Raw genomic sequence first — 27,316 nt, 5'->3', positions numbered from 1 at the left:
AACCTCTTTCTAATCATGACTTTTTCTTCACATATATACAATTCTTTAATATGAGTCTGTAAATAATACTAAGCCTAATAGTGATTTGTTGGACTAATCACTGGGGGCAAACACAATAAAACCAGTTTGGTCTAGTGGTTAAGGCAATGGGCAAGAAACTAGGAGTCTATGAGTTCCAGTCCCACCTTGGGCATGAAAGCCAGCTGGGTGACCTTGGACCAGTCACTCCCTCTCAGCCCAACCCACCTCACAGGGTTGTTGTTGTGGGGAAAATAGGAGGAGGAAGGAGTATTAGGTATGTTTGCCGCCTTGAGTTATTTATAAAAAAAACGAATAAAGGCGGGATAGAAATAAATAAATGAAAACACATCACTGTACAGCTTTTTTGTTAATGTTAAACAGAACACACTAATCAGGCCATATTTAAATGCCATGGAGAAAAGCCAAGTCTGGTCTCAGCTGAACTATACTCAGCCTGAGATTAACTTTTGCTAAATCTCAGCAGCTAAAAATTTCTAATTCATCTGATTAGATTTTAGAGTGAGTGCAGCAACAGTCCTCAACAGCTGCCTGTAGAACTTTTCATTTTCCTTCTGTGAAAGGCTGGGAAAGATTTTCTAATCATCCCAGTGATAATCAACAACACCCATGTATAATTTCTTTGTTTTATTTTGTTTTAAAATCTGTTGTTAAATATTTTAATTACAAGTTCTGTGCAGTGGACAAGAGTAATAAACCCTGCAGGCACTAGCAACCCTCTTACTCAACAATACATGTGCACACTATTGTACTAAGGTTATGTCCCCATGAACCAGCAGTCTTATGCCAAGATATATGCCAGAGACACTCTAGTCCCAACTCTCAATACCACACAATCAAGCCAAACCACTGTAGACAGGAAACCGATGATGTCAATCACTGAGAATTGGATGGAATTTAGGACAGTTGTGGAGATTACTCAGCTTGAACTGGTCCCTATAGTAAGAAGGGATACCAATTCTGCCTTATTCAAGTTTAAAAACCAGCTCTTATCTTTTCCCAATCTGAGTTACTGTGATCTTCCTGTTCTTGAAGAACTGGGGCAGAGAAAAGTCCCTGAAAGCCATCCTTAAATTGCCTGATGGTAATACAGGCTATAAAAATGGTTGTTTGGTGGAGGTGGGGAGTAACATCAGAAGTGCCTGTAAAAGTCAAAAACCACAAAGGTGGGCGATAGAGTAAATGTCTGCTTTCTATTATGGAGGTGGTAAGATCAGGCACTGATCATGGTAGACGACAACTCCCCTTCCCCCACTAAGTTTGCAAAAAGTATCAGTCATCAGGTTAAACAGAGACCCAGCAGCAATTTCTCTCTTCTGGCATCCTGCCGCAGCAAATGAATTAAAGCTGAAATTCTGTGCAAGACCAGGTTGGGAGGGAAACTCCAGCTAAGAAGCAAGTAGTTTCTCCCCTTGCAGTACCTCAGGAGAGAGGCAAGGTTAGACCTGTTTGGACTGGGGAAGGGAGGATAGGTTATATGTGAACAGACCATGACATCCATTCATTAATTCTGGGAATAAAATGAACACCTTCGGAAGAGACAACACATCTCTCAAGCTTCCTTTAAAAAGGACCTCTTGCAACTAGGGAGGAGGAGACTGGAATGAAGCCCTGCGGATTCCTCAAAGTCCTCTGTTTTATCTGCTGGTGCTGTATTCTTGCTCTACTGGATGTGGTAAGATGGGATGTGCTGTGACCCTTTATAGGTCAAGCAGCAGAACCCGAGGATCTTCCACCACAGCCTTGATCTTGCGCAGGAAAGTCACTGCCTCCCTCCCATCAATCAACCGATGATCGTAAGTCAGCGCCACAAACATCATTGGTCGCACCTCAACCTAAATTAAGAGAAGCCTCACTGTTAAATTGAACATCATCTTTGGCAGTTACTCTCTGCCTCAGCTTGTTTCACTTGCTCCACTTGCTTTCTTCACTCTACCCAAGAACCTCAAGTGCCTTATGAATCAGCCCCTCCCCCAAAATTTGGATACCCCTTTAAGAAGGCCCCCAACAACCTGGTTCTTCCCCCAGGCATTGACTCAGTTGTAACTATATGAGTTTTGTATAATTTTATCATTTTCCTTTGTTTCTATGTTTTTAACCCCTGGTAAGTAAATAATCCCTGGTTTTTAATCCTTACCAGAATTGCCTGGTAAGTGGACAGCTATATAAACTGAATGAATGAATATTTCTGACCTCTTGGCAAAGAATTTGAGCTTTTGATAGACCCCAAATCCTTTTAAAATAACTTACAACTCAAAAGAGTTCCCCATATACTGTTTTCTTCTCTGAAACAATTCACAGCAGTCAAAGTTTCCAGTTAATGGTGTTTTTTCTATTCTACTCGATTAAAGCCAAACAAATTTCTTCCTCTCAACTAAAGAACCTCATAGACATTAATATGAGCAGCATGAATTGAGGAACTTGATTCATTTAGTTAGGCATGTAAAAACCCTCCCTGCTACTACGTAACAGCTAATCATGGAAAAGTGGTTTTCAGTGACTAGGGTAATGTTAAAAGATCCCTTAAACTTTACGTATCTTCTCCACAGAACATACCTTGCCTCCAATAGCAACCGGCCTATCAAAGATGCCATGCATGCCCAAGATAGCAGATTGAGGAGGGTTGATGATGGGCGTTCCAAAAAGGGATCCAAATACTCCACCGTTGCTGATGGTGAATGTACCACCATCCATATCCTCAATAGCAAGCTCATTCTTGCGAGCCTAAAATGAGATAAAACAATGACTACAAATGGCTTACGCTGGAATATGTAAAGGAAAATCAGAAAGAACAGTCTCTGGGTCTTAGCTCTCAACATGACAAACATGGACATTACAAATAAGAGCCCTTATCAGAGCAAAGACAGTATGTTACTGTCACACCCCAATGACTAGTAAAATACAGCATTAATTGGGTGGTCCCTTAAAGCTCACAATTTCAGGATATTTTTAAAAATTGCCTTCAAGGCTGAAGAAACTATATGTCAGAACAGTCAAAATTCAACAAAATGGCAGAGAATTGTGAAAACAATGAGCTCAGAAACAATAACAAAAACAAGTTCTTTGGGTATGTTAGAAACAAAGAAAACGCCAAAGACAGTGTAGGTCTGATGTAAGAACACAGTGAACTGGTAGTGGGTGATGAAGAGAGGGCACAACTTCTTAACTCCTATTTACCTCTGTCTTCCCTCAGAATGGAAATGGAGATCTAACTGGTCATCATTATGCTATTGGGAATGAGGAACTACAGCAAAGGACAGACAAGCAGAAAATTTAAATGAATTCAAATATCCCGGGCTGGATGAATTACATCCTAGGGTACTAAAAGAACTAATGGAGGTGATAGCAGAATTGCTGTTAGTAAACTTAGGGAACTCCAGAAGACTGGCAAGGAGTTCTGTAAGACTAAAGCACGAATGTTGTCCCCAACTTTATGTCTATACTGGACAAGGCCCTATAACAGATTATTAAACATTGTATGTGTGAACACTTGGACAGGTGTATCACAATTAATAGGAGCCAGGCTAGGTTTATCACAAACAAATTCTATCAGACTATATCTTCTTCTCTAACAGAGTCACTAGCTTAGTAGTTCAAGCGAATGCTGCTGGATCTCAGAAAAACTCTCAATGAAATCACTGTGATAATGCTCCTTAATAAAGTGGTAAAGCGTTGGCTAGATGATAATTCTGCTAGATGAGCTCACACTTGGCTGAATGACTGCATCCTAAAAGAACTCATTAATGGCTCCATTCCAACTTTGAGGGAAGATCTGATCTGATCTATTGAGACACCACCTGACTCCATCTGACTCCGGGTCGTATACAATAAAACCAACAACTAATTATAAGAGAATAAAAGAGTAAACAACAAAAACTGAAAGTGGATCCAGCAAATACCCCTACCACCCTAATCCAAGGCCTGGGAGAAGTAATGAGAAGAGTCCCATAGGGCTCAGTTCGGGGCCTTGTACTGCTCAACCTTTTTATCAACAGCTTGATGAATTTGTTGAGGGGGTGCTTATCAAGTTTACAAATGACACAAAATTGGGAGGGAGGGCTAATACGTTAGAGGAGAGAGAAAGAGTCATTCAAAAGCTCTAGATAGACTGAAATTAATAGGATTTAACAAAGAATATAAAGTTCTGCATCTATGTAGGAAAAATGAAACCACAAGTATAGGAGGGGAGACCAGGCTCAGCAGTTTTACATGTGAAAAAGATTTGGGTGTTTTTGTAGACCACAAGTTAAAAATGAGACAGCAGTGTAATGGATGACCTAAAAAGCCAAATGCTATTTTGGGGTGCATTAACAAAAGCACAGAGCCCAGATCACAGGAAATAATTGTTCCACTCTATTCTACCCAGGTCAGATTCCAGTTGAAAATGGAACAGGCTTATTCACTGTTGCCTCAGAGGGCGAGACCAGATCCAGTGGGTTAGAACTAGATCTCAGGAAGAACTTCCTAACTGTATAAACTGTTAGCCAGTGGAATGGGCTGCCACATGAAGTAGTGAGTTTTCCTTCACCAAGTCTTCAAACAAAGGCTTGATGGTCATCCATCAGAGATGCTATGGTGGATCCTGCACTGAGCAGAACGTTGATTCTTTTGAGACTGTAGCAGGACATGATTTCTCCTAGTACAGAGCATACACGCACATAATTCTAAGAATGATAAGGGTTATCCTGTTCTGCCAAAACACTGACACAACCTTTATGTAAAAGAAGAGAATAGGTACACATGGTTGAACTACCTGGAAGAAAATAATTTCTCTGTTCCTAATCTATCACATAAAGCGCATGTCCAAATCCAAGTATGGTGAATTTGTACCTCCTTCCTCATACTGTTCAAAAATGCAAGAAAGTCTGTTCTCACACCATTACAGGTAGTCCTCGCTTAATGATCACAATTGGGACTGGCAACTCCATTGCTAAGCGACGCTGTCATTAAGCAGATCATCACATGACTGCAACAGACTTACGACCTCATTTCTGCTGTGGTTAAGTGAATCACCCGTGGTCATTAAGTAAAACATCACATGACCGCAACTTGTGATTTTACTGCCTGCTTCTCCACTGACTCTGCTTGTAAAGTGTGCAAATGGCGATCATGTGACCGCAGGACGCTGCAACAGCCATAAATGCCTGCCAGTTGTGAAGCACCTAAATCTCGATCACATGACTGAGGGACGCTGTGACAGTTGTAAGTATGAAGACTGGTTGTAAAGTTACTTTTTCAGCACCGTTATAACTTTGAACGGTTGCTAAACAGCATAGTTGTTAAGCAAGGACTACCTGTAGACAGTTAGCATAATCATCATGAAGACTTGGTGGAAGCATGTCCAACCCAATTGATGTAGCGATGGGCACTAGCTTAGAGGCCTTTTTAAAAAGCAGAGCTATTCCCCATGAGCCTCCCTTTCAATATATATGATTCCATAATGATTCAATAGATTCTTCATGACTGGTGACCCTGAACTCAGAATTCTTGGTATGGGTGTAGCTTTAGAGTGGTCTGGCAGGATCAGGTTTACACTGGGTAGGAAGAGAAAAAAATTTGTTCCCCACTTAACTGGAGGCATCTCTCTGGCTACTCTTCAGAACAAAATGCTGAACTACCCAGAGGCTTATTGGATCAATTAGCAATGGAGGTAGGTCTTATGTCTGAACTCTTAAGGCTTTTAAAATTGGAGAATACCCAAATGCCCTGTTCAGCTTTCTTCAACTTCTGAGTATGAATTTGGTTCTGTTACCTTTAATTTCAGCATGCTACATACCACTTTTTCATTCCTAAAACAAAATGTGGGTTCTACTGTCTCTTTTGAAGACCCCTTCAGAGTAATTACCTTCTCTCCCAGCTCATTGATTGCACGCTCAATGTCAGCAAAATTCATCATTTCTACATTTCTGATGACAGGGACCACTAGACCCTATAGGAAATAAAAACCACTGAATAACCCACGAGATTAGTAAGATTTCAAATAAAGAAAGAGCTAATTAAGGAGCAGCATTCATTGAGTCAAATAGCTTTTCTAAAGAGATTTCAATCTAGAAGAGCTCATTCATTTTGTTAGTAGGATATGTTTAATGTTTTGAATTCAACATTGAATATTTGTCATGTTAGACAATGGCTACATTTATCTGTAAAGGTAAGGCAGAACTCTAGCTTATACCACGAATGAGCAGCATGCTGGCACATACTACTAGATTGCTCCCACCAGCAAGTGAGTCTTATGGACTTGAATGACTCTGCCCCTGGATTTACTGTGAAATGCACATTGGATATTGGGGCTTGTTAAGACAGACAGAAGGAGCTAAGTAGAGAGCAGTCAAATAGAGTGCAAAACTATAATGAACCAGAATTCTGGCTAACTGTTGTATATAGACGCACATTGGGTGAAACAGGTATTTAGAAGCCCAGTGATCTAACAGCACTAGGCTGTGGGACTTCAAAAAGACAAGTCTTCAGAGCTCCGAGTTCACCTTCAGAAGCAGAAAAATGAAAGTGGACTCAACTTACTTGCTCTGAAAGAAAAAAAGAAACAAATGCAGAGGACAAGGACTTTTATTCCACTAGGTAAAGGTAAAGGTTTCCCTTGACATTAAGTCCAGTTGTGTCCGACTCTAGGGGGCGGTGCTCATCTCCATTTCAAAGCCGAAGAGCCGGCGTTTGTCCGTAGACACTTCCGTGGTCATGTGGCCGGCATGACTAAACGGAACGCTGTTACCTGCCCGCCAAAGCGGTACCTATTACTCACATTGGCATGTTTTCGAACTGCTAGGTTGGCAGGAGCTGGGACTAGCAACAAGAGCTCACCCCATCACGTGGATTTGAACCGCCAGCCTTCCGATCGGCAAGCTCAGCAGCTCAGCGGTTTAACCCGCAGCACCACCGCATCCCACAATTGCAGTCGTCCAGTCCAACTGTGACCTAAGCGTTGCCAGCTTAGCAAGGGGACATGCCACACTCCCTGCCAACGAACTATGGACAGAGCTTTTATTCCACTACCTAGGATTAAATTTAAGATGAAGTAGAATGTAGTTTCTACTACCATGGGGTTTTGTCCAAAAACTACTACGCAGTTTTGGACAGGAGCAACCCTCCTCCCCTTTTGCCAGCTGTAGAGCTAGACACTGTAAATAGGCTCAGCTTCCATTTCATATACCCAGCCTTGGCTTACTTCTATCCCCACCAACCCCTTTTCATACATTTGAGCTGCCAACTGGCCAGGTGAAAATTGTCTCCATAATACCTACCCTAGGAGTTGCCACTGCAACACTGATATCCACATATTCTCTGTATACAATTTCTTTGGTTGTATCATCAATCACTAAATTGAAAAAGAAAAGTTAGGTGTTACACAAAGCAACACCAAAAATCAAGACTCTGTTTAGAAGAACTACACAATAACGAGAATCAAGGCCTATCTAGTACCCTTAGGAATTAGTTCCTTCAGTTTAGTTGAAAGAAGACAAATCTGTGAATTTTAGTTTCATTCAGTTCCTAATTTTTTCAGCTGAAATTCACTTCATTCCATTTCCCCACTGATTATCAAAGTCCATGGGGACACACTATATATACTTTCTGCAACATAACACAGACTTGTCTGTGTATGCCAGATAACCTTTTGGGGCCAACGGATATATCTGGAATTGAGGGTATGTCGTAGTGCACTTACAGAACAGTGGCTTTTGAAGTGGGGCTTATCAGTTCATGCAATAGTTTCCATACTGGCTGGGTCCAATCACAAAATACCTGTTTACTGACTGGTAAGGTACTGATTTTAATAATTTTAATAAAAATATAAAACCACATCTCCTTGCCTTTCTCCTAGACTCTAAGATAATCTCTACCACTCAGTGTTACCTTCGTCTTTTTTTTTTTTATCGGCAATATGTATTCAAAGCAGCGGACTGCACTCTCTGGCATTATTCTTATCTAACAATGACTCTTAAAGAAGGCCCAGAAGCATTTTTGTAAAGATGGTGCTACAGACCACCTTTCTGTGTTTTTTTTAAGTAACTTAAAAAAAAAAAAGTCAAGCAGCCTGACAGATAGCAAGGGATATGGCTGTGGACATGCTAGTGCCCCTAGTGTTGCAGACCTTAGGTGTATATTTTTTTATAAACATATCCTATTTTTAATGCAGATTTCCAATCTGCATTACAGAATTCAGAAAAAAGCAACGATCAGAATAAAAGTCCACCTACACTCCTAAAAGAAATGTTAGGAGTGTAGGTAAGGTGAAACTGGATTGGGAAGTTGAAAACACATCCATGAAAAAGGCAGGTTAAACCATTCTTTACCAAAAATAACTACAAGGGTGAGCCCATGTAGTCACCAAGAATGAGAACTTGAGGCAACTTATAAAAGAAATTTATTCTAGTTTGGAGAACAGACTGCAGCTGCAATTCATCTTGCTGCTTCTTCCTTCTTTCAAACTGCTTCACAATTTTTTTTTTTCTTTCAAGCCCTCTGATAATGTAGAGCGTAAATTTTTGTCTTATTTAAACAAAGTTTGAATAAAGTAAGGAATAGCAGGGTGGAGCCTGTTGGCATCCATTATTTCTTACCTTATTCAAATCATCAGCCAAGTGAGACAAACCTCTGTCCCTTCGGTACTTGCTAGAGAGCTTAGAAGACAAGTAGAGTTTCTTTTCACTTGTGCAGCAGTTTGGGGATTGGAAGAAAGAGCAGAAGAAAATTTAAAAACACATGCTTATGATCATACATCTTGCCCTTGAGATGGGGCTTTCAGTAGTCTCCCATTCCAGTTATTGAAAGGGCCTCAATCCGTGGGGCTGCAGAAGAAAGCCTTGTTGATTCATTATCTCCGATTATTACAGTACAAGTGAGAGAAATTCCTTCTCTCTTTCAACTGGTTTTCCAAAGCTGATACTAGAAACCCAGGGGATAAAACCTGACAGAAAAGACGAACAGAGGCAAGGTAGGAAACCAGGTTAGGACGTCTGCAAAACATAGTGACAAAATAAGTTAGGATTTTCCCAGACTGTAATGAAGTCTCTGAGCTTTCTCTCAGAGGATACGCTGGCAGCTTCAGGAAACAATCATTTCCTAATAAAGACATCACTATTATTAGTGATGAAATGTCCTCAGATACAAATCAGAAGACTCAGACTGGGTCTTCTTCATCTCCACTTTGGCTATTCTTTTGCTGAGAAAGGCTTTGTTTCAGCACAGGGGTTTTACCTACCCAAGTGCAGGTGACACGATCAGTGACAGAGCAGACCTTCTTAGTTGCAAAAGATTTCATTACAAAGCGTACTAATCCCAGCTCCCACCTATACTTGGTCTCCTCTCAGAAACATAAGCCCAGGCATCTTACCTGCATTCACAACGGGCTGCTCTTGCAGAGCAAAGGCTGCAGCTTTCACAAAGGCAGACATAAAACCTAACTTCATACTGTGCTTCTTCAGGAAGCTGTCCCTGTGCCGGGCTCTCATTTCCTGGATGTTACTGCAAATACCATCATAAGAATATTTACCACAAACTTTATAAAAGATGCTCAAATCTGTAGTACACTCCACCTGATATCTACTTATATATCAACTTGCATTTCAAACTTGGTGTGTATTTTTTTAATGCAAATACAAACGCCTCACACAATTAAATGACACTAGTTATCAACAATGCATATTCAAAGCTGAGATGGAATGGCATATTTTCCAAATTAAAAAAAAATGCGTTAATGGTTATCAAGGTTTTCAATATCTTCTGGATTCTTAAAACTACAACAATACACCAAAACTAACATCAATGTTCAAGGACACCATAATTCAGCTTTCTTTTCCAGAATGAACTACCATAATTAACAGGATCTTTTCCTTGGCATTTTTACTGAAGCAGATTATGAACATTTCAACATAATAAATAATCATTGTAATCTGCTTTGATAAATAACGAATCACTGTTCAGGAAGTAATAGATAAAAGTTTGTTAAATAACTTTGGCATCAGTGATAACTATGCCTTCCAGATGGGTTTTTATTTAATAACCTTAGCCATAGCAAATAGTGGATTGTTTTTACTAAAGCTTGATTAAATGTCTGAGAATCACGTGTGTTGAGGCATTCATACTGTATGAAGATTTCATTCTTACAATAACGAAGCAGTAGATTCAGTGCAGCATGTTCTCCTGGTTTGTAAGTTTAATGTGGAAGCTTCCCAGGATCTGCTATGGTCTATATTAAGCAGGTCTGATTGTGATCATGCTAAGTTTTTGCTGTCTCGTGATAGCCAAATTTCTGGTGGTGGTTGCCAAAATAAGGATGTAACTAATAAATTAGTTAGAAATGGTTGAAAATTATTAATAGACTATGTATAGTTAATCAGTGTTGAATATTTACAGTTGAATGCTTTCTTTCTATTCCTTGATATAATACATTTGGTAATATTTATAGTTTATACTGTTTTATACTGAATCTTTCAACCATAACTTACTACAATCCATATTTAAAAATCACTCAGAATCTGCTCCCACACAAGGAAAGTGAACTCTAATTTCTTATGATTATCCAAATTATGATAATAAATCACAAAAAAATATATGAAAGAGTGAATGGGTCAAGAGGAAGGGGAAGACTGAAAAAGCTGTGATTGATGAGATCCTCAATAACAAGAGAGAGGTTATTAAGTTCTAAGAACAAAAGGTAGTGTAGGAAGTGCCTTTTGGCCCTGATGGTAACAAGGAGAGTTTGCAAGGATGTAAAGGTATGGTGAGATATGGTGAACGATGTTCATGTAAAGATTTGGCTATCTTTTTTTTCCTCATCCCTTTAATTTTTTTTGGCTTATTGTTTCTTACTCCCATTCTGCACTTTGCATAATGCTGCTTTCCACAAAAGAGAACAGCATGACAGGTACAAATATATGTATGCTATCAACACACATCTGGATCAATGGTGGAACAGAAGTGAGGAAGCAACAGACTATTAGCACAGCATATTTATCATGACGGTAACCCCATGTTCAATCCATGAAATTTCCAGTAAAAGTTTCTTTGGTAGCAAAGGAGAGGTAAGAGATTTATGTCCAAGACTGGAGATACAATACCAAGCCAAGTACTTGCCTGGAAAGATTGATATCCAGATATAGTACAAAGAAACTTCAGCATAAGATATACTGGAATAGGAGAAGGAATCTTATACTTCTATGTAGGCTTGGTCTCCCTACCGTAGACAAGTTCAAGTGTACTTTTATTAAAAAAGGATCTAAAAAGGAAACATCACGCCCATTTCTTTGGCCATACTTAAAGCAAACAAATAACCTGAATATGGGAATAGGGCCCTTCAAAGTCTCCAACATAATGTCACTTTGAAAACATCTTTAATCAGAACAGAAAACAGCAATTTCCCCTGTTCACTTACTGGAAGAGAAGCCAGTCATACAAATTAAACTGAATAACTATGTCATATAATTCTAGACAGATACTGAAGTTGCAACCTTCATCATCTATCTCCTAGACAATATGGCTTTACAGAGGCAGTTTTTAGCAAACAGAAATGTCCCTTTGGATTTAGTCTGTTTGTTTTTCTTTGTCTAATCTCATTTAGAGCTAGGGTTACTGTTCAAAGACATTACTGCCTCCCAAGATACAAGAGCTGCACCTATGAAGTGTTGAAAAGAGGAAGCCATCAAGAGCAGACACTGACCCCCAGTGGGGAGGCAAAAGGCCTCAGCCTCAGCCCTTGCAAGTCAGCTCTATGGCATACAGCCAGCGGGTAATCAATCCAAAACAGATTACTGATTGCAACAAGAGCTCAAGGCCAGAGTAAAGTGACACTTCCATTAGCCTCTAATAGGAGATAAGCTGCATTACTTCCTTTCCAATCATGACTATTTTGCCAATCTTATTATTCCAAGCACAAAATATTTACATGTTTTGTCTTAAGGAGGAGGATAAGATTTCATAGGCCAATTTGATTTGGGCATCATTTCCCTAATGCACTGAAACATAAGCTTCCCCCTCCTCAAATCCATTAGTGCTCAGGCCACCCAAGCACTCGGCTTGAACACTGTTGGCTCCCCCACCTCAAATACCAACATTAAACCTCAGTAAGAGCTCCAGAACTGTTCTACTGCTAAACTAACTGAATTCTTTGTACAAGCACCTCAACTCTATTGTTAGCTAACTAGAGAGGAATATACAATGTATGAGAATGATAAGAATTAAAGCAAAGATTAATTGTGTAAATTATTCACAGCTGCAGACTGCTACTGAGAGAAGAAACCTGCCTTCTCTCCTGCTCCACTATATGGCTGTCAGTGGAAAATTCAGAAGGTCTCCATCCAGAGGTACAAATAGATATTCTGGTTCTAAATAGAAAATAATCCTCTTGCTGAAATTCTTGTATCATTCCATCTTAATAAAGCCTGCTGAAAAGAACTTTTTTCTGCTTGGGATTCCTGCTTGGGACAAAAAACTCTTCAGTTGAGACAGCTACCAAAAGTCTGGTATAAAGCTGTTATCAATACAGGAACCCTGAAGTTTAACTAGAGAAAATAACAAACTAGTTATTTTTGCCAGCAAGGGATGCATATTTAACAACACATTCCTTCTAGTTTCTATCAATATTATGCTTTTCCCCCAAAGCTAGCCAAAGTAATCAGCCTTGACATTAATATAGATTTAAAAATGAAGCATCCAAATATGGGGAGAATCAGATTGAAGCATCTCAATATCCAAGTCAAAATTCAGGTGTGCTTATGCTGAATGAGAGCAAAGCCTTACCTCATGTCAATTTCATTGAAAGTGGTCAGCATGGCGCACGTAGTCTGAGCCTCTTTCAGGCGTTGAGCAATGCGCTGACGCATTCTGTTCATCTTTACCTGAAGAACAGAAATAAATAATAGATAGATTAGTGAAGACCTGGAACAAATTAAAAACATGCCTTTTCTCTCTTCCTGATCAGAATAATTTGTCCTCAAATAATGGGTTATTTTTGAGCAGTGAATCCAAAAGTCATTCAGTACTCATTTTTAGCCTGAAATATTGCCCAACTGAGACAAAATAAAAACAAATAGTTATCACAAGGCATTAGAACTCAGATTACTATTAAAAAAAGTTGTACTACATAGAGGTTTATCTCTGGAACCACAAGAAAGCTAGCAGGACATATTTTAAGAAGCCAAAGTTCGAACATTCACAGAAGCAGTACTTGCTAACGTGGCTTGCAACTTCCACTACTGACCATCTGTTTTAGAGATCGTTGAGTAAGAAAATTCATGAACAAAGAACTTTCCTGAGTTCAGCCACTGCCCTTAACTCTTCAGCTTTACTTAGTTACAGCCTTTCATGAAGCTCTTATGAAAATGTTTTCTAATCTCCTTAAAGCAGAAGAACTGCTCCTCTGTTCTGCCTCAGTGTTATCATACTACCGTTCCTTACAGAAATGAATATTCACACCATATCCCACTAGACTGAGAAACCTCCAAGTACCCTTTGTTCCAATCTGGCACCTTTGCCAGTCCCAGGTTCCACAGCAGGAGAAGCTGTTGGCACTGCAGTTGGCTTTATTGCAGACACTGAAAGTCAATGGGAAAAAAAAAAGTGTCAGGGGATTTATCAAGTAGGGATCACATCCTCGATTAAAATGAGTTGACACCAATGCTCTCTTGAGGTGTAAAGGAAAGGCTCAGTTTGGAGAAAATGCCTCTAACTATGGATCTTTTCACAGTCTTAAGTTCTGAGGACCCTCTATTATACAGGTGGGAAGGCACATTAAAGAACAGAGAATACGGTGATCTCACCTGGCTTAGCATCAACAGGGAGTGCTGATACTGGGGGCACTGGAGGCATTGTACTGGGAATTGGGGCTTCAGAGGGAGGTGCTACAGGAGCTGCAGGTGGTGGTGCTGCAGGAGCCCCAGGCTCTGCTGTAGGGGCTGTGGCTGGCTTGGCTTTGGCAGGTGCAGCTGAGTAAAAAATGAAAAATTATTATACATATGGGTAGTAACAGAAGCATATTTTTCCCAAGCAAACATTTCTAGCAAAAAAAGTCTTGGGCCAGAATCCACATCAATAAAATCTGAAGGTGCTCTATCTTTCCATTAATGACACCCACTATCGAAATGGCACAGCTGGTACATGCTTAAACAGCAAAATCCATGACCAATATTTTTCTTAGCTTCCAGGACTTTAAGCCCTAAAATCATCTATACCTGCATGACCCGAGTCTTGATCCTTGGAATTGCCATCTGAAGCCATGTCCCCAGGGTTAACTGACTGGCAGAATCAAGGAAGAGGACCTTTTCTGAGAATATGAAGCTTCTCCCGCCCCCCATCCCAGGTTTTCTGAGTACTATGCAGATTACATTACTCCGGAAGTCCTTTACCATTCTGCTGTGTTGGGCCCTTATTTTAAATAGCAATTTTATTACATTGCTTACTCTATTGAGTTTTTTATTTAACTAAGTGCGTATCAGTTTAACATCCTAAGTCTCTCTACAGATGCATTTTGTTTTGGAGAGAAGAGCCAGATTTAACAAAACAAAATTAGATCTGACCCTATAGACTATGATCCAAATTGTTCATCAATGCAAGTAGATAGTAGTTTTACCACAACAAATAATTTCATGTCTATTTTCTTTGCTTTATTTCCATGTTCAATTTATGGCAGAGAACATGCAACCTTCATTTTTGGTCATTTCAGAAAGTACTTATGATCAGATTCACCAATCAGAATGTAAGTCCTTCATTTAAAACCCAGGCTTCCGTAGGTCTATGGCAGTTTTCATTGGGGAAAAAAAGCTGCCACTGCTTAGGAGTTGAGTATTCCACATTTTACCCCATGAAAAATTTATCTGTTTTCTGTCCTTTGAACAAACTTCAAAGTCAGTTCCCTACACTTAAATGTATAATATGAAGATTTGGTGCCATAATGATGAAAATCAATCTAATTTATGTGATTCATTCCAATTAGATCTTCATGTATAATGTTTGTTATTGCAATTACATAATGATGTAAGATGAACAGCAACTAACCTAAACCACCAGGTAAAAAATTCTTAATCGTATGATCCAAATTTACCTCCAGTTTTCCTGAGTTTAAATAAAGGTGTTCCTCCTTCCACTTTCCCTCCATCAGGGACCAGAAGAGCTTCAATTACACCAGCTGCTGGAGCTGGAACCTGCACAGATGTCTATACACAAAAAATAAATACCCACTGAATGTAAGAAGGAAATAAATGAACAAATGGGTCTGGTCCCTGAAGAGAGAATGCTACATTCATAGAATTAATACCTCAGCAAAAATAATGAAAACAAACACCGTTCCATGCAGATACCACAACCTGATGAACATACTGGAAATCAAATTGCTGAATCTAATTCTCATTTAAAATAATTCTTCACATATTCATAAAATCCCTGAATGCAATCAGTATGTTTAAGAATCAACTTTCATCCCAGTAAATTCAAGAACAGTGAAGGACATACCATATCCCAGCAAGTGTAACTGAAAGCTAAGAATGCGCCTTTATATTCAAAAGCTACATTAAATTTAGTTTACCTGCTTCTACTCAAAAGTAGTAAAATATAAGGGTGAGCAGAAGGTAGTTCATCATCTACTGATAGATCTTCGAGTGATTTGCAATTTATCATCAAAAGGGTTTTGAATTCCAGTTGTTTAAAAATAGCAGTAGCAATATAACCTCCAGACCCTCAAAAAAAGGTGAGACTGCTGAAATGAAAAAAGTTTGACAAATAAAAGGGTGTGGAAGGACTATGTTGTAAAACTGGAATGCTCCAATGGACAGAGCACCAAACTAGGACTGCAGAGACCAAGAAACAAACCTTGACTCAACTATAACTTTTAAAAACAGGGGAAGAATTATATATACCATTTTTAACTCTTTGACAGGAAGGTGATAAATAAATAAATAAATAAATAAATAAATAAATAAATAAGGGGTGATTAGCTCAAAAAGCATGATGTATCTGATGCTGGTTACTACCTATAAAGCCCTACATGGCATAAAGCCCAGCTATTTGAGGGACTATCTTCTGTGGTTTCTGCCCATCTGGTATGATCTGATTGAGTGGGTGCACCCTGGGTCTCCTTAATTAAACAATGTCATCTTTTGGGACCCAGGAAACACGCCTTCTCTGTAGCAGCGCCACCCCTCTGGAATGAAGTCCCTACGAGATCCATATGGCTCCCACCTTCATAATGTTCTGGAAGACCTTGAAAAACTATTTACTCAGGCCTTGGGGTAGGGTGAATGAGACTCCCCTGTTTGCAATATTCTTTGTTTTGCTTTGTTGCCTGAATTGCCATCTTGTAATTTATTTTGTAGCTACTTTTGTACTTGTTCCTGTTAATTCTTTGCATTTTGTTGTTTTTATGTTACTCTCATTGTTGTGAGCCACCTAGAATCAGATGGAGTTGAATGGCATCAAAACTGAATCAATTAATCTGAGTAAACAGTACAGATCTGCAGCTGGTGGCTCTCACAACTCTAATAAGGCCAGTAGATTTCACAAATTTGAAATATTTCTTCCCTGGGCTCAAATGTTCACTCTGTCTCTGATGATAATCATTATCATGAACAAGATGATGAGGTATTTACCTTGTCTGTTTCAATCTCACATACCACTTCATCTTCTGCTACAGTATCCCCAACCGCTAAAAAATGAAAAGAACAGGAGTTAAACAATGAGCTGTGTTATGCCATTTCCTCCCCTAATTTTTACATGCATCTCCTCATGGTGGAATAACATCAACACAGACTAAAAAGGCATACCTTCATTTTGTAAGCAACTGACCTGGTAACCAATAACAGGTTTGATCAATCTTTACCTACATAATAAGAGTATTCAGAACTTCTTTTTACTACTTGAACGTTTAACCTGTTTTCATAAAAGGCTACGAAAACCTTATGACAGGGTGGGGGAGAAGACGAGACTGACTAAAGAGAAAAAAAACCTCTTACCTTTCTCCCACCTGACATCTCCCTCTGTGACAGACTCTGCAAATGCTGGTGTGTTCACTGTGACAACTTCCTCCCCTGTAAAAGATACATGCATGTAATAAAATACTTTATATTTTGCCATTTCATTTGCTTTACATTTTGGGAGCTATGGATCAATGCAATTTAGAGAAAATGCTAGTCATAAAGAGAAAGAGTACCGTAATTTAAGTAATTCCATATCATCATCAGTTCTTACCAGATGTGTAGACCAACTCCCAGGATTCCCCAACCAGCATGGCTATTAATAATTCTGGGAGTTGAATTTTTCATAACTAGAGAGGACCCAGGTTGGGGAAGGCTATACTATAACACCTGTTTGAGGCCACTTCTCTCTTGAATATCAGTTTAACCCCACCTGTTTTGGGATAATTATTTATTTCTCTCCCATAAAACAAACTGGTTGGCCATCCAATGAAATTAATCAGCATTTATTTAGCATTTATTAAATAAAATACTAAAAGGACTATAACTATACGTTTCTCAGGACAGCTGTCTACTTTGTTTATATTTTCTGGATAACATTCATGCGATTATGTTTTATTAAAAATATGCTTGAACAAAGATACAAGAAAAATGCAGAAATGATGCATTATGCCAGAGTCCAGCTACCTGTAGCATAAGAAGCATACATTAAGCCTTAATTAAGATTAAGAACTTAATTCTTAAAGATTAAGAATTAAGATTAAGTTAGAGAACAAGGTAACATTTTTTAGTAGGAAGAAAATCTGCAAGTACATCAAGTGTCCCACTGGCTGTGGGCATCTTGCTTACTTACTGCATACTACTGTGGTTCTGAAATAACGGATAGCGAAGACACGAGAACCATTTAGCCTGCAGAGCAAGAAAAACAGTATCAGTGTATAAGTAATAGAGATTTGTATTTGCTGCCTTGACTGGCTAGACTGCCAATCAGTAGCCCCGCCAATATTTTTAACTTGCTCACTGATTCATATGCATGCATGTATAGATCCTGATGCAGTCCAGGAAGGTATGGCTTGTGATTGAAGTACATGTTTTAGATAGTTACAGTAATACAGAGGACATACAAGAATGCATTTGCCATAGCTACATTAGTGATTCCTCTTACATATATCATTACCCCAATCGTTTAGCATAACATCATAGAAAAGCTTAATCACTATAGCTGGAACTGGGTGCTATCAACAAACTGAAGACATCCAGATCTTTTCTCTATAACATCTTCTAATAATGGTATGACTCCCCTAAACATCAGTTCACATTTGATAATTGGCTGAATGAAGGAAAATAGTATGAAATTAAATCCAGACAAGATGGAGCTGCTCACTATGACTCCAGAGAGGTGACAGATCCACCCTTTTCCCAAAGGAGCAGATGCACACTTTAGGGGTGCTTCTGGATCCAAATTTTCCAAATGAGGCAACAGATAGGGCATCTTTGATTAACTACAGTTGGCTCTCCAACTTAATCCCTTCTAGGAAGAAAATGACCTTAAAACTGTGGTGCAAGTGTGGTACCTCAATGCCTGATCACCTGTCTTCGAGTTTAATCCAGAAATTTCAGTTGGTACAGAATTCAACAGCCAAATTTGGTCTCTTGACGAATTCAAAGATCACCCTTGTAGCAACTCTAGATTGACCCTTTTCTATATCCATCCTAAAGTGTTTAAGTGTGCTTCTTCCTAGGATGAGGGCTTTTTAAAAAGCCTCAAAAATTCATCTTTAAACAGAATTTAAATTGATTTATTTTGTTTTAAAATCTCTGGTTTTATGTTTGATAGTTTTACAAGCTAAATAAACAAATAATGAAATATGTACTTCCTTCAGCCGTCAAAGACACTCTATGGATGACACATAACTGTAACATTATTCCAAAATATCTAATTATTTAATAATATGAAACTATTTATCAGTATTACAGATCTTGATACTGATCTATGTATATGAAACTATTTATCAGTATCACAGATCCTACAGTGAAAATTCTTGTTGCAGGTTACCATACTAAGGTAGTTATGGATACAGATCACCAGCTACATGGAAGATCCCTGCCATGGATTTTCAAGTCAGGAAACACCCATATTACAAATAATACTTGCCATTTTCTAAGAATATCTCTGGGATCTATGTAAGATTCAGAAAGCATTGTTACAAACACAAGTTATGTGGTGCTTTGCTCTCCAGTATGCTGGCTGCCCCTTCATTTTTAATTAAAAGAAGCTACAATTTTTTAAAAAATAAATAGGGTAGGGAACTTGATGGCTATCAAAAAATGTGCTGACAGGTGTTTTGTCATCCCTGGATCTTTTGTAGCAAGTATTATGAAACTCACTACTTGAAATGCAGATATACTACTATTTATCAGATTGCTTACTAGACTGTAAATAATAGTGTTTAGTGATTTTGTATTTACCTTGCACACTGAGTATGGAATTCCACATTCAGAAGCCTCAAAAGCCATACTTTTTTTTTAAAGATTTGGGAACAGGAGGGTGGCTAGGGGGTTCAATATTCTACCTATCATGTTATATTATGTGAACTAATCAAATGGAATAAAGTAACAATAAACACATATTGACCTAATTCAAATATGTAAATAGCTTAAAATTCTGTTATTCTTGGTTCAAAGTCTGATTTGCTCTGGCACAGGGTATTTTCAACCACAAAGTATATCAAAGCCTCTCTGTGAGTATAACCTGATTAACAATTGGTATAGTAGCAGTTATACCTCAAATTGAACATGCTATGCCAAGGCACTTGCTAACTTCGTAAGTTAGATACTTACAAATGCTTCCTGCTGTTAGCATAAGCCAGAGCTTGACATCGAGAAACCCCTGTAAAGCAGAAAGCACTTTAACTAAGTACCAGGTTATCAAGCCACTTAGTACAGTAGTATATAGCAAAGGCAAGGAGATTTAAATGGCATAAAAGTCAGAAAGGACAACAATTGACTGTCACTGGAAAAAGACTATAACTGTTCATACTCAACAATTAATGTATTTTTGTAAAGCCAGCCCCAGATTAGAAAGTTGACCAAAGATATAGATAAAGTTAATCTCTATTAGGAAATAAAGAATGTACTGATGCTAGACTGACTCTTTATTGAAAATGTTCTCAATAGGACATTTTTTAAAGACCTCAACAGGGATCTCAAAAAAACTCTACAGAATCACTCTATTCAAAGCATTAAGAGCCTTGGCTATCTCATACAGCTTTAAAGGTACAATGGTGTTTCTGGGCTTTTAAAAAGAAATCATACTGGATGGGTCAGCTCATTAATGCAAGAATATTAATCAACTGTCATTCAGCAACTGGCTTGTAAATGACCACTGTTAATATCAGTATTTGTACTTTCAGCATTTCCTTACTAACCCACTGTTCATAACCTCCTCACTGCCAAACAATGACTGCATATATAGATCTAATCCAGGAGAGCATGTCGTGTCTCTGATAAGATGGACTGTTGTGCATAGTAGTTTATACCACGGTAAATTCACTGAATCTTAAGTGCCACAAGACTTTGCTACTGCTGCAACAGGCTGTCACATGATCCTTCCCTCCTTCAATAATAACCAAAATGTTTACAACAATAAAAGTGGGCCAGAAGAAAAAGTCTATTGGAAATGTTATTTGGAAGATATTGGTTATGATTAGTTATTAAATTATCTGGAAAAAGAACAGGAGACTTTAAATATCTACAAAGCAAGCACTGATTCACACTAATTTGTTGCTCATGTAGTAGTGATCCTGTGAATATTTACACTCAGAAAAGTTATGCAAAAATGTGTTATCCCACATGTGCTTTTGCAGGATTTAGGGGTGCATTCCAAAAAATTGTGAGTAGAACCAGGATAAAAACTAAATTTGATTTGGCTTAATTAAAATTATAGTAAAAATTATTAATAAATACATGATTGGAAAAGGTGCTTTTTAGATGGGGCATCTTGAGCACAATCCATTAAAAATCAAAACCATATGAGTCAGAAATACATGACAGCTGAATCAGATTGTGGATATGTATAATGGATATATATAATGTATGCTGAACAGATTAGAATTAATATTTGCCACCTACCCATCCATAGATCTGAAGAAAAGTCCTTTATACTTTACTTCGTGAATACTGAAGTTACCAGGAGATGCATAAAAAAGGTTACTTTTATGTTATTCCTGGTTTGGATTACTCTAATCTGGATAAGGATCTGCTCATTGAGTGAACTGGCTATTTACTCTACACTCTCTGGCCTCTCTATGGACACATGCAGATTTTTTCATATTAATTTTTAACCATTTAATAGCTGGCTTTAAAAATATTCAAATAGATTTTATTTCTTATTCTATTTCCTAGCAAAGTGTTGATTAAGTTTTTCTTGTTACAGCATTATGAAACATCCAAGCTATAAATCCTAAATATAAGACTCACCAGAGAGCCATAGTTTTGCCTGTGGACAGTTTCCCTGCCAAAGAGAAAAATAATACAAATCACTGAGGTAAAGAGTAGTCAGGAATACTCTGACATGCCCAACTTCTCACAGAATTCAGTAAGATTTATTCAATGCAACATAGAATGAGTAACTGCAACATTGGCCTGGTTCACACAACATGCAAAAGAAAATATAGTTTATTTATCTATAGTTTAGAATGTTGTGTGAACCAGGCATTGTAATTTGCAAACTATACTTTATGACCTAATGTTTATACTTTATGACTCCGTGGTGTGTCACTCCCATTTGTGACTTAGTCAACAAACCATGGTCAAAACAATTTATGGTTTAGTATGGAAATCAGATGCTACATTGTCAATATGATTGCTAAGCATCTATGTAAGACTGCTCTATATTGCAGAATTGAAATTCTTGGATTCAGACAATTGTTGACATAAATTATTTTAAGATATAAGATTATGATTCTTTGATTCACATAACTCATTAAACCATGTTTTGCTTGGCCATAGGTTACTGAACAGACCACAACCATCTGCATTCCCATATGTTAAACCTGAATTGTCAGATATGGTGCCAAGATACTGCTTCAGGCTCCAATGTGCCCTCAAATATATTCCCTTCCTTACTTATTTATAATTTTTTAAGAAGTAAAAATAGTAAGTTTGTATGCTGAAATGAAAAGTCTCAGCTGCCAACAATATCTTCCTCTCTAAAAATATTTTGGGACTCCAAATAGCAATTATAAGCTTTCTTTGAAAATAAAAATGTACTTGGTTTGGAAATGTGCCCATCTGCCCTGCCCCTCCCTCACAGTTGGAAGTGTCAAATAGCATTCTAGTAACTCAGTGCTTAACTGGGTTCATCTCTGTGGGGTTAATAAGTCCCAGCCCCACCCATGATTTGACAAGAACACCAAAACAGGATCATCAGCCCAAAACAGTTGAGGAACATCTAAATCCTTTATCATGGTACATAAAGCACAATGAATGAATTCATATAATATACTAGGGGACACACACACCACACACACAGAGGATTACCTATTGTAAGAATCCAGCCAAAAACTTCTTAGAATTACCATGAAGCATACCATTTTTCTTATTCAAAGCAAAAAAGGCTTTCTGAATATAAATTTGGCTCTTTGATCCAATCAATTTTCAATTATGCATGCTTTTTCTGTATACAGATGTGTTTAAAACAAAATAGAATATGAGTGTACTACAGTGGAAAGGACGGGTACAAATCTTAGATCATCTAAGAATGCTGCTGGTGGTCTTGCACAAAATCAGTCACTAAGCCTCAGTCTTTCTCTGTAAATGTTAAAAGTCATAGCTGACTACCAAATATTGCTGCAAAGACAAGACTTAGCTCCAGCTCCCTAAACCTGTTGCCCCTCAAATGTGTTCAAGTACAGATCCTATAATTCTCCCAGGTGTTGCTGGCTGAGAATTATGGAAGCTGAAGATGCACTTCTTGCATGTATGCAGCTGATTATGGAAAACTGTTGCAGATTACAAAGTTAGCATGATGAACCAGGGAAAACGTCCATTACAATCAGTCACATAAACTTACGAAGTTTAGACATTTGTTTGCAACTAATGATTTTAGCATCCATTGTTCACATAATCTCATCATTTTTGCTTTCATAGATTTCTAGTTTAAAAAATGGTCCATCCAAAACATATTTTTAAAAATGAAATGTGGAATATTTAATAAAAGAATCAGAGCAAACTATAACTAAATTGATTAGTGTGGTAAGAATATTATTCTTTCCTCCTCAGTATACCCACAAGACCTTCAGCTTAACATATATGATTTCTCAGTAGTTTTACAACAAATAATTTTCTAACAAATAAAAATGCAATCCACTGGAATTTCTCTCGTTGTTTCATAAAAACCAATCAGAGATTATAGAACCATAGAACTGTGAGTTGGAAGGGATTAGAAATCCCATCTAGTTCAACACTCTACAATGTGTAAGAAAACCAATTAAAGCTTCCTCAAGAGGTGGCTGTCCAGCTTCTTTTTAAAAACATCCAGTGATAGAGGACCCACAACCTCCAAAGACAGACTGTTTTACTATAGTACAGATCTTACCATCAGGAAATTTTTCCTCATATAAAAAAAAATAAAGTCCCTGGCTTTCTTCCCTTTGGCAACTGTTTTATGTACCTCAACACTAATGTCATGTCTCCCCTTAATCTTTTCTCCAGATTGAACATCCCATGTTTATTCAGCCTGTCCTCATATGACATGTCCTCAAGTTCCCGTATCATCTTTGTTGTTCTCTTTGAATCTGTTCTAACCTGTCAATGTCCTTTTAGAAATGTGGTGACCAGAATCATACACAGTACTCCAAGTACGGTCTCACTAATGGAGAACAGAAGGGAATCAGAATTTCACATCTTTGATTACAATACTTTTTCTGATGCAGTCCAGAACTGCAATAGCCCATCTATTAGCTATTTCACACTTCAGGTTTATGTTCAGCTTGTTGTTGGTGACCACACTCATGTCCTGCTCTGATGTATTGCTTCCAAACCATAAATCCCTTATCTTATACATGTGCTCTATATTTTTCCCCTAAATATAATACCCTACATTTCTTCTGTTGGAAGGACACTGTTCCTTTCAGCCCAGTCTTCCAACCCGTCCAGATTAGTTTGCAATTTTGTTCTATCTTCCTGGGTGTTGGCCAGACCTCTTAATCCACAACATTCCCTTGTCTGCTAAAGCCATCTTATCATACCATGTCTTCCTCACTTGCAGAAGATGCTAGGAACACATTCATGAAGTAGTCATGAAGTTTGAGAAAACAGATCCATTGATTAATTATGTGCTATCAAGTCATTGTCTACTCTTAGTGACCACACAGACTTTCTCCATGATGATAGATCCATATCATCCTAAGTATAGATTACAACTCCATCCAAGCTCTCAACATATTATAGCCACATTCCTCTTCATTTACCCAACAGTTCATAAGGGCTAATATATTCCATTCTCAGTTATACTTTCCAGTTTTTTCTTCTACTTGCAGAAAGCTAACTGATACTATAGCCAACCCTCTACCCAAGTTTCAAAAGATAAATAATGCACAAAGTTGTTTTTGGAGGAACTATGTACATTTCATCACTGCATCCTATATGCTTTCCATCTTTCATCGATGCCAAAATATTTGTTTCTCATTATATTTAATAATTCAAGTCCACAAATTTGAATGTGTGTTCCTTCCTGTTTTTCATTTCACAGTAACAATTCATAGTTGTTCATACCTTAGTTTTCCCTCTAGAACATTACATTTTGCCTTGCAGACACCTTCCTTTTAAAATATATAGAAAAATCACCTATTCATTTATTTATACAATATATAGACTGCCCAACTCCTAATGTCTCTGGACAGCTTACAATTAAGAATAAAAAATTATAAAACACAAAGAAGGAATCATAAATGGCCCCAAAACCAATGTATAATAAAAAAAGAAACCTATCCAATAGGCTCACCTTTCACTCTGCCACAGAGCCTGGGAGAACCTGACCAATCCTCACTCACTTGTGTCCAAGTATTCCCATTTACTTTTTAAAAACTAGCTCTAACACACGAATCATTCATCATGCTTATTACTAAGTATTCATATTCTCACTAGTGATGTATAGCATCTAGTATCATTTTATCTGCACTGTGCTGACATAATGGTACTGAGAAAAGGCTTTACATTGCCTCAACAAGGGCTGAGTGATGGTACTGTATACCGTAATACACTAAGTTCCTAGTGAAAAAGTGGTCTACATCCCAGTATTTTCTTTATCACTTCTCAAAATACGCTATTGTACAAAATATGTATCTACTGTACGAGAATAAATGAAGAAAATATACTGGATACCAGACAGTAATTGCACTTTCTGGGGATCCTGCTAAAGGGCAGTGTGTTGGCCTTATAGAGCTTTATGAATCCCTCTGGAAATATGTCTGAAAGGCATCTTCTTTACATAGTACAAACTTGATGTGATAGCATAATAATTTGCAGGACAGAACGTTGATAACCATAGCTAAGGAGAATCCCATTATGCGTATTTGAAAATAATGTTTAAATTTGCTTTAAATATGGGAATTAAAGCTTCATTGCAGACATCCGTGCTACAAGGGCAACTGGGGGTCAAAAGACTAAAATTCTTTATTAAACCCTGCTCCTCTTGCATTCTGGACTAAGAGGGATCTCACCGTATTTCAACCTTCAGAGCCACCTTCATGCCCAGCAAGTTCCCTGCAAGACTCGGTCTTGCGAAGCCCTAAGATTTCCAACCCTCGTCCAACCCTTTCAAACAGGACTTCGCTTGGCCAACGTGGTTTGTCTCACACCGGGAAGACGCTGTGCCCTTGCACCAGCCTGGGCGTGGATCCTCTGTGAGGCGCCTGAGAAGATAAGCCGCTGTCCCTCACACACTCTAGTCAAGCACAGGCTGGAGAGAAAAAGGACATCGGCCTTTCCACCAGCCAGCGGTCCCCACCTCCGGTGCCCCCCGCCCCCCATTGCCCTTGGGGCCAGCCTCCCCCCACCTCAGCCCCCGGCTCCTAAGCAGCGACCTCCCTGCCGGCCGTGCCCAGGAGGTACCTGCTGAACTGCACAGAGCGAACGGCCGAGCACCCGGGTGAAGCAACGAGCCCGGGCCAGAGAAACTAAGAGCATCGCGGCGGCAACAACGGCAAAAAGATGAACTCCAGGCCACACGCCGGAACCAGGCCCGGCGAAGGCCGGATACGAGTTGGAACCGACCAACAGTGGCCAGCAAGAGGGGGCGCATAAAGCGGGACGTACCAATTGCAGCGAACCGGACCACAGAGGACGCGTGGATAGGCTGAATCACCGTAGGACTGGCTAGCAGAAAGGAGTGGTTCCGCAGATAGGCGTCTTTATGCCTAGAGTCAGTCATTAGTGATGTGTAACTTCTGCATGGAAAGAGAAAGTCATTTTTTCCCCTCCACTCAAATGGAAGGGAAAGTCGCCTGTGAGAAACAACGAAGGAAGCCCCTGCTTTAAACCAGATGAGATTGCGCAGCGGGGCACTCCTTATATTTACCATAACCGAAAAGGTGCCACACATTAAACCTTCGTGCTGTTTATCCAAACCTCAGATCTTACTGAGTGTGCGTATACATAGGTGTCTGTCGGGGTGCAGGGGAGGGAAAATGACGAAATGTGCGTTGCGGTTTCACCACGCAAACCTCCAGCCCTTGAGCCAGCAAAACAGCGTGCAGCATACGTTGCGCTGCTCTCAGTACCGATCGCTACTGTGTCCAAGTCATGAGGCTGATGAATGGGGCGGTCATTACCATTTTAATTACTATTTCCCTTCCTGTCCCACTGAGCATCACCTGCCAGTGGATAAAAACAGCCAGCTGTTCTTAAGGTGTGGCCGGAGGGGGATCGGTGTGCCTAGATGGCTGCTCCGAAGAGGCTGTGTTGTCGCCTGTTTCTCCTGATTTCTGAAAAAGCATTAAAGCCGTGTCCAGAAATAGCCTGGCAGACAGGACATGACACCTGCAGAGGAAGGTACAAGCAAGTTAAGCTGGCAACCACAGCCATGCAATTTTAAACCCACTCCTTTTTAGCCTGTGTTCCACAAAAAGGGGTCAGAGTATTGACTGCATGGTTGTGGCTGCCATTTTGACTCAATCCCCCCACAAGCCTGTCTTTCATTCCCCTTTGCAGAAACTGCAACAACTGGGGTATATAGCTACTTATATTGGACTAGCTTCCCTCTGAAGCACAGATGCCCTCCCAGTGTGAAATTCCAGCTCCTATCAGCTCTAGCCAGAATGGGCAGCAAAGAGGGCTGATGGGAGTTGAAGTTAAAAAACAGC

The 27,316-nt window shown here is 38.9% G+C and overlaps 1 protein-coding gene across 1 annotated transcript; it reads right to left on the bottom strand.

Annotated features, from left to right (window-relative positions):
* Positions 1-651: 651 nt before the first annotated feature.
* DLST (dihydrolipoamide S-succinyltransferase) lies at positions 652-26,219 on the bottom strand. The gene is made up of 15 exons (XM_063290113.1): positions 26,067-26,219; positions 21,432-21,465; positions 19,794-19,842; positions 17,806-17,861; positions 16,992-17,066; positions 16,629-16,684; positions 15,089-15,200; positions 13,809-13,973; positions 13,498-13,583; positions 12,790-12,887; positions 9,386-9,516; positions 7,296-7,369; positions 5,885-5,968; positions 2,596-2,763; positions 652-1,874 (listed from the first exon to the last, which is right to left on the bottom strand). The coding sequence occupies exons 1-15, from the start codon at positions 26,139-26,141 to the stop codon at positions 1,740-1,742; spliced, it is 1,398 nt and encodes a 465-aa protein (XP_063146183.1). The 5' UTR covers positions 26,142-26,219; the 3' UTR covers positions 652-1,739.
* Between the last annotated feature and the right edge of the window lie 1,097 nt (positions 26,220-27,316).

The sequence above is a fragment of the Candoia aspera genome, chromosome 1 (genome assembly GCF_035149785.1).
Source record: "Candoia aspera isolate rCanAsp1 chromosome 1, rCanAsp1.hap2, whole genome shotgun sequence".
Lineage (NCBI taxonomy): Eukaryota > Metazoa > Chordata > Lepidosauria > Squamata > Boidae > Candoia > Candoia aspera.
This window is presented reverse-complemented; position numbering and strand designations above follow the sequence as displayed.

Coding starts and splice junctions, on each gene's coding strand:
- DLST (XM_063290113.1), bottom strand. CDS start 26,141: ATGCTCTTAGTTTCTCTGGCCCGGGCTCGTTGCTTCACCCGGGTGCTC. Junction 17,862..19,793: donor GCTAACAGCAGGAAGCATTT/GTAAGTATCTAA, acceptor CTTGCTCTGCAG/GCTAAATGGTTCTCGTGTCT. Junction 15,201..16,628: donor GTGAGATTGAAACAGACAAG/GTAAATACCTCA, acceptor TTTTGTGTATAG/ACATCTGTGCAGGTTCCAGC.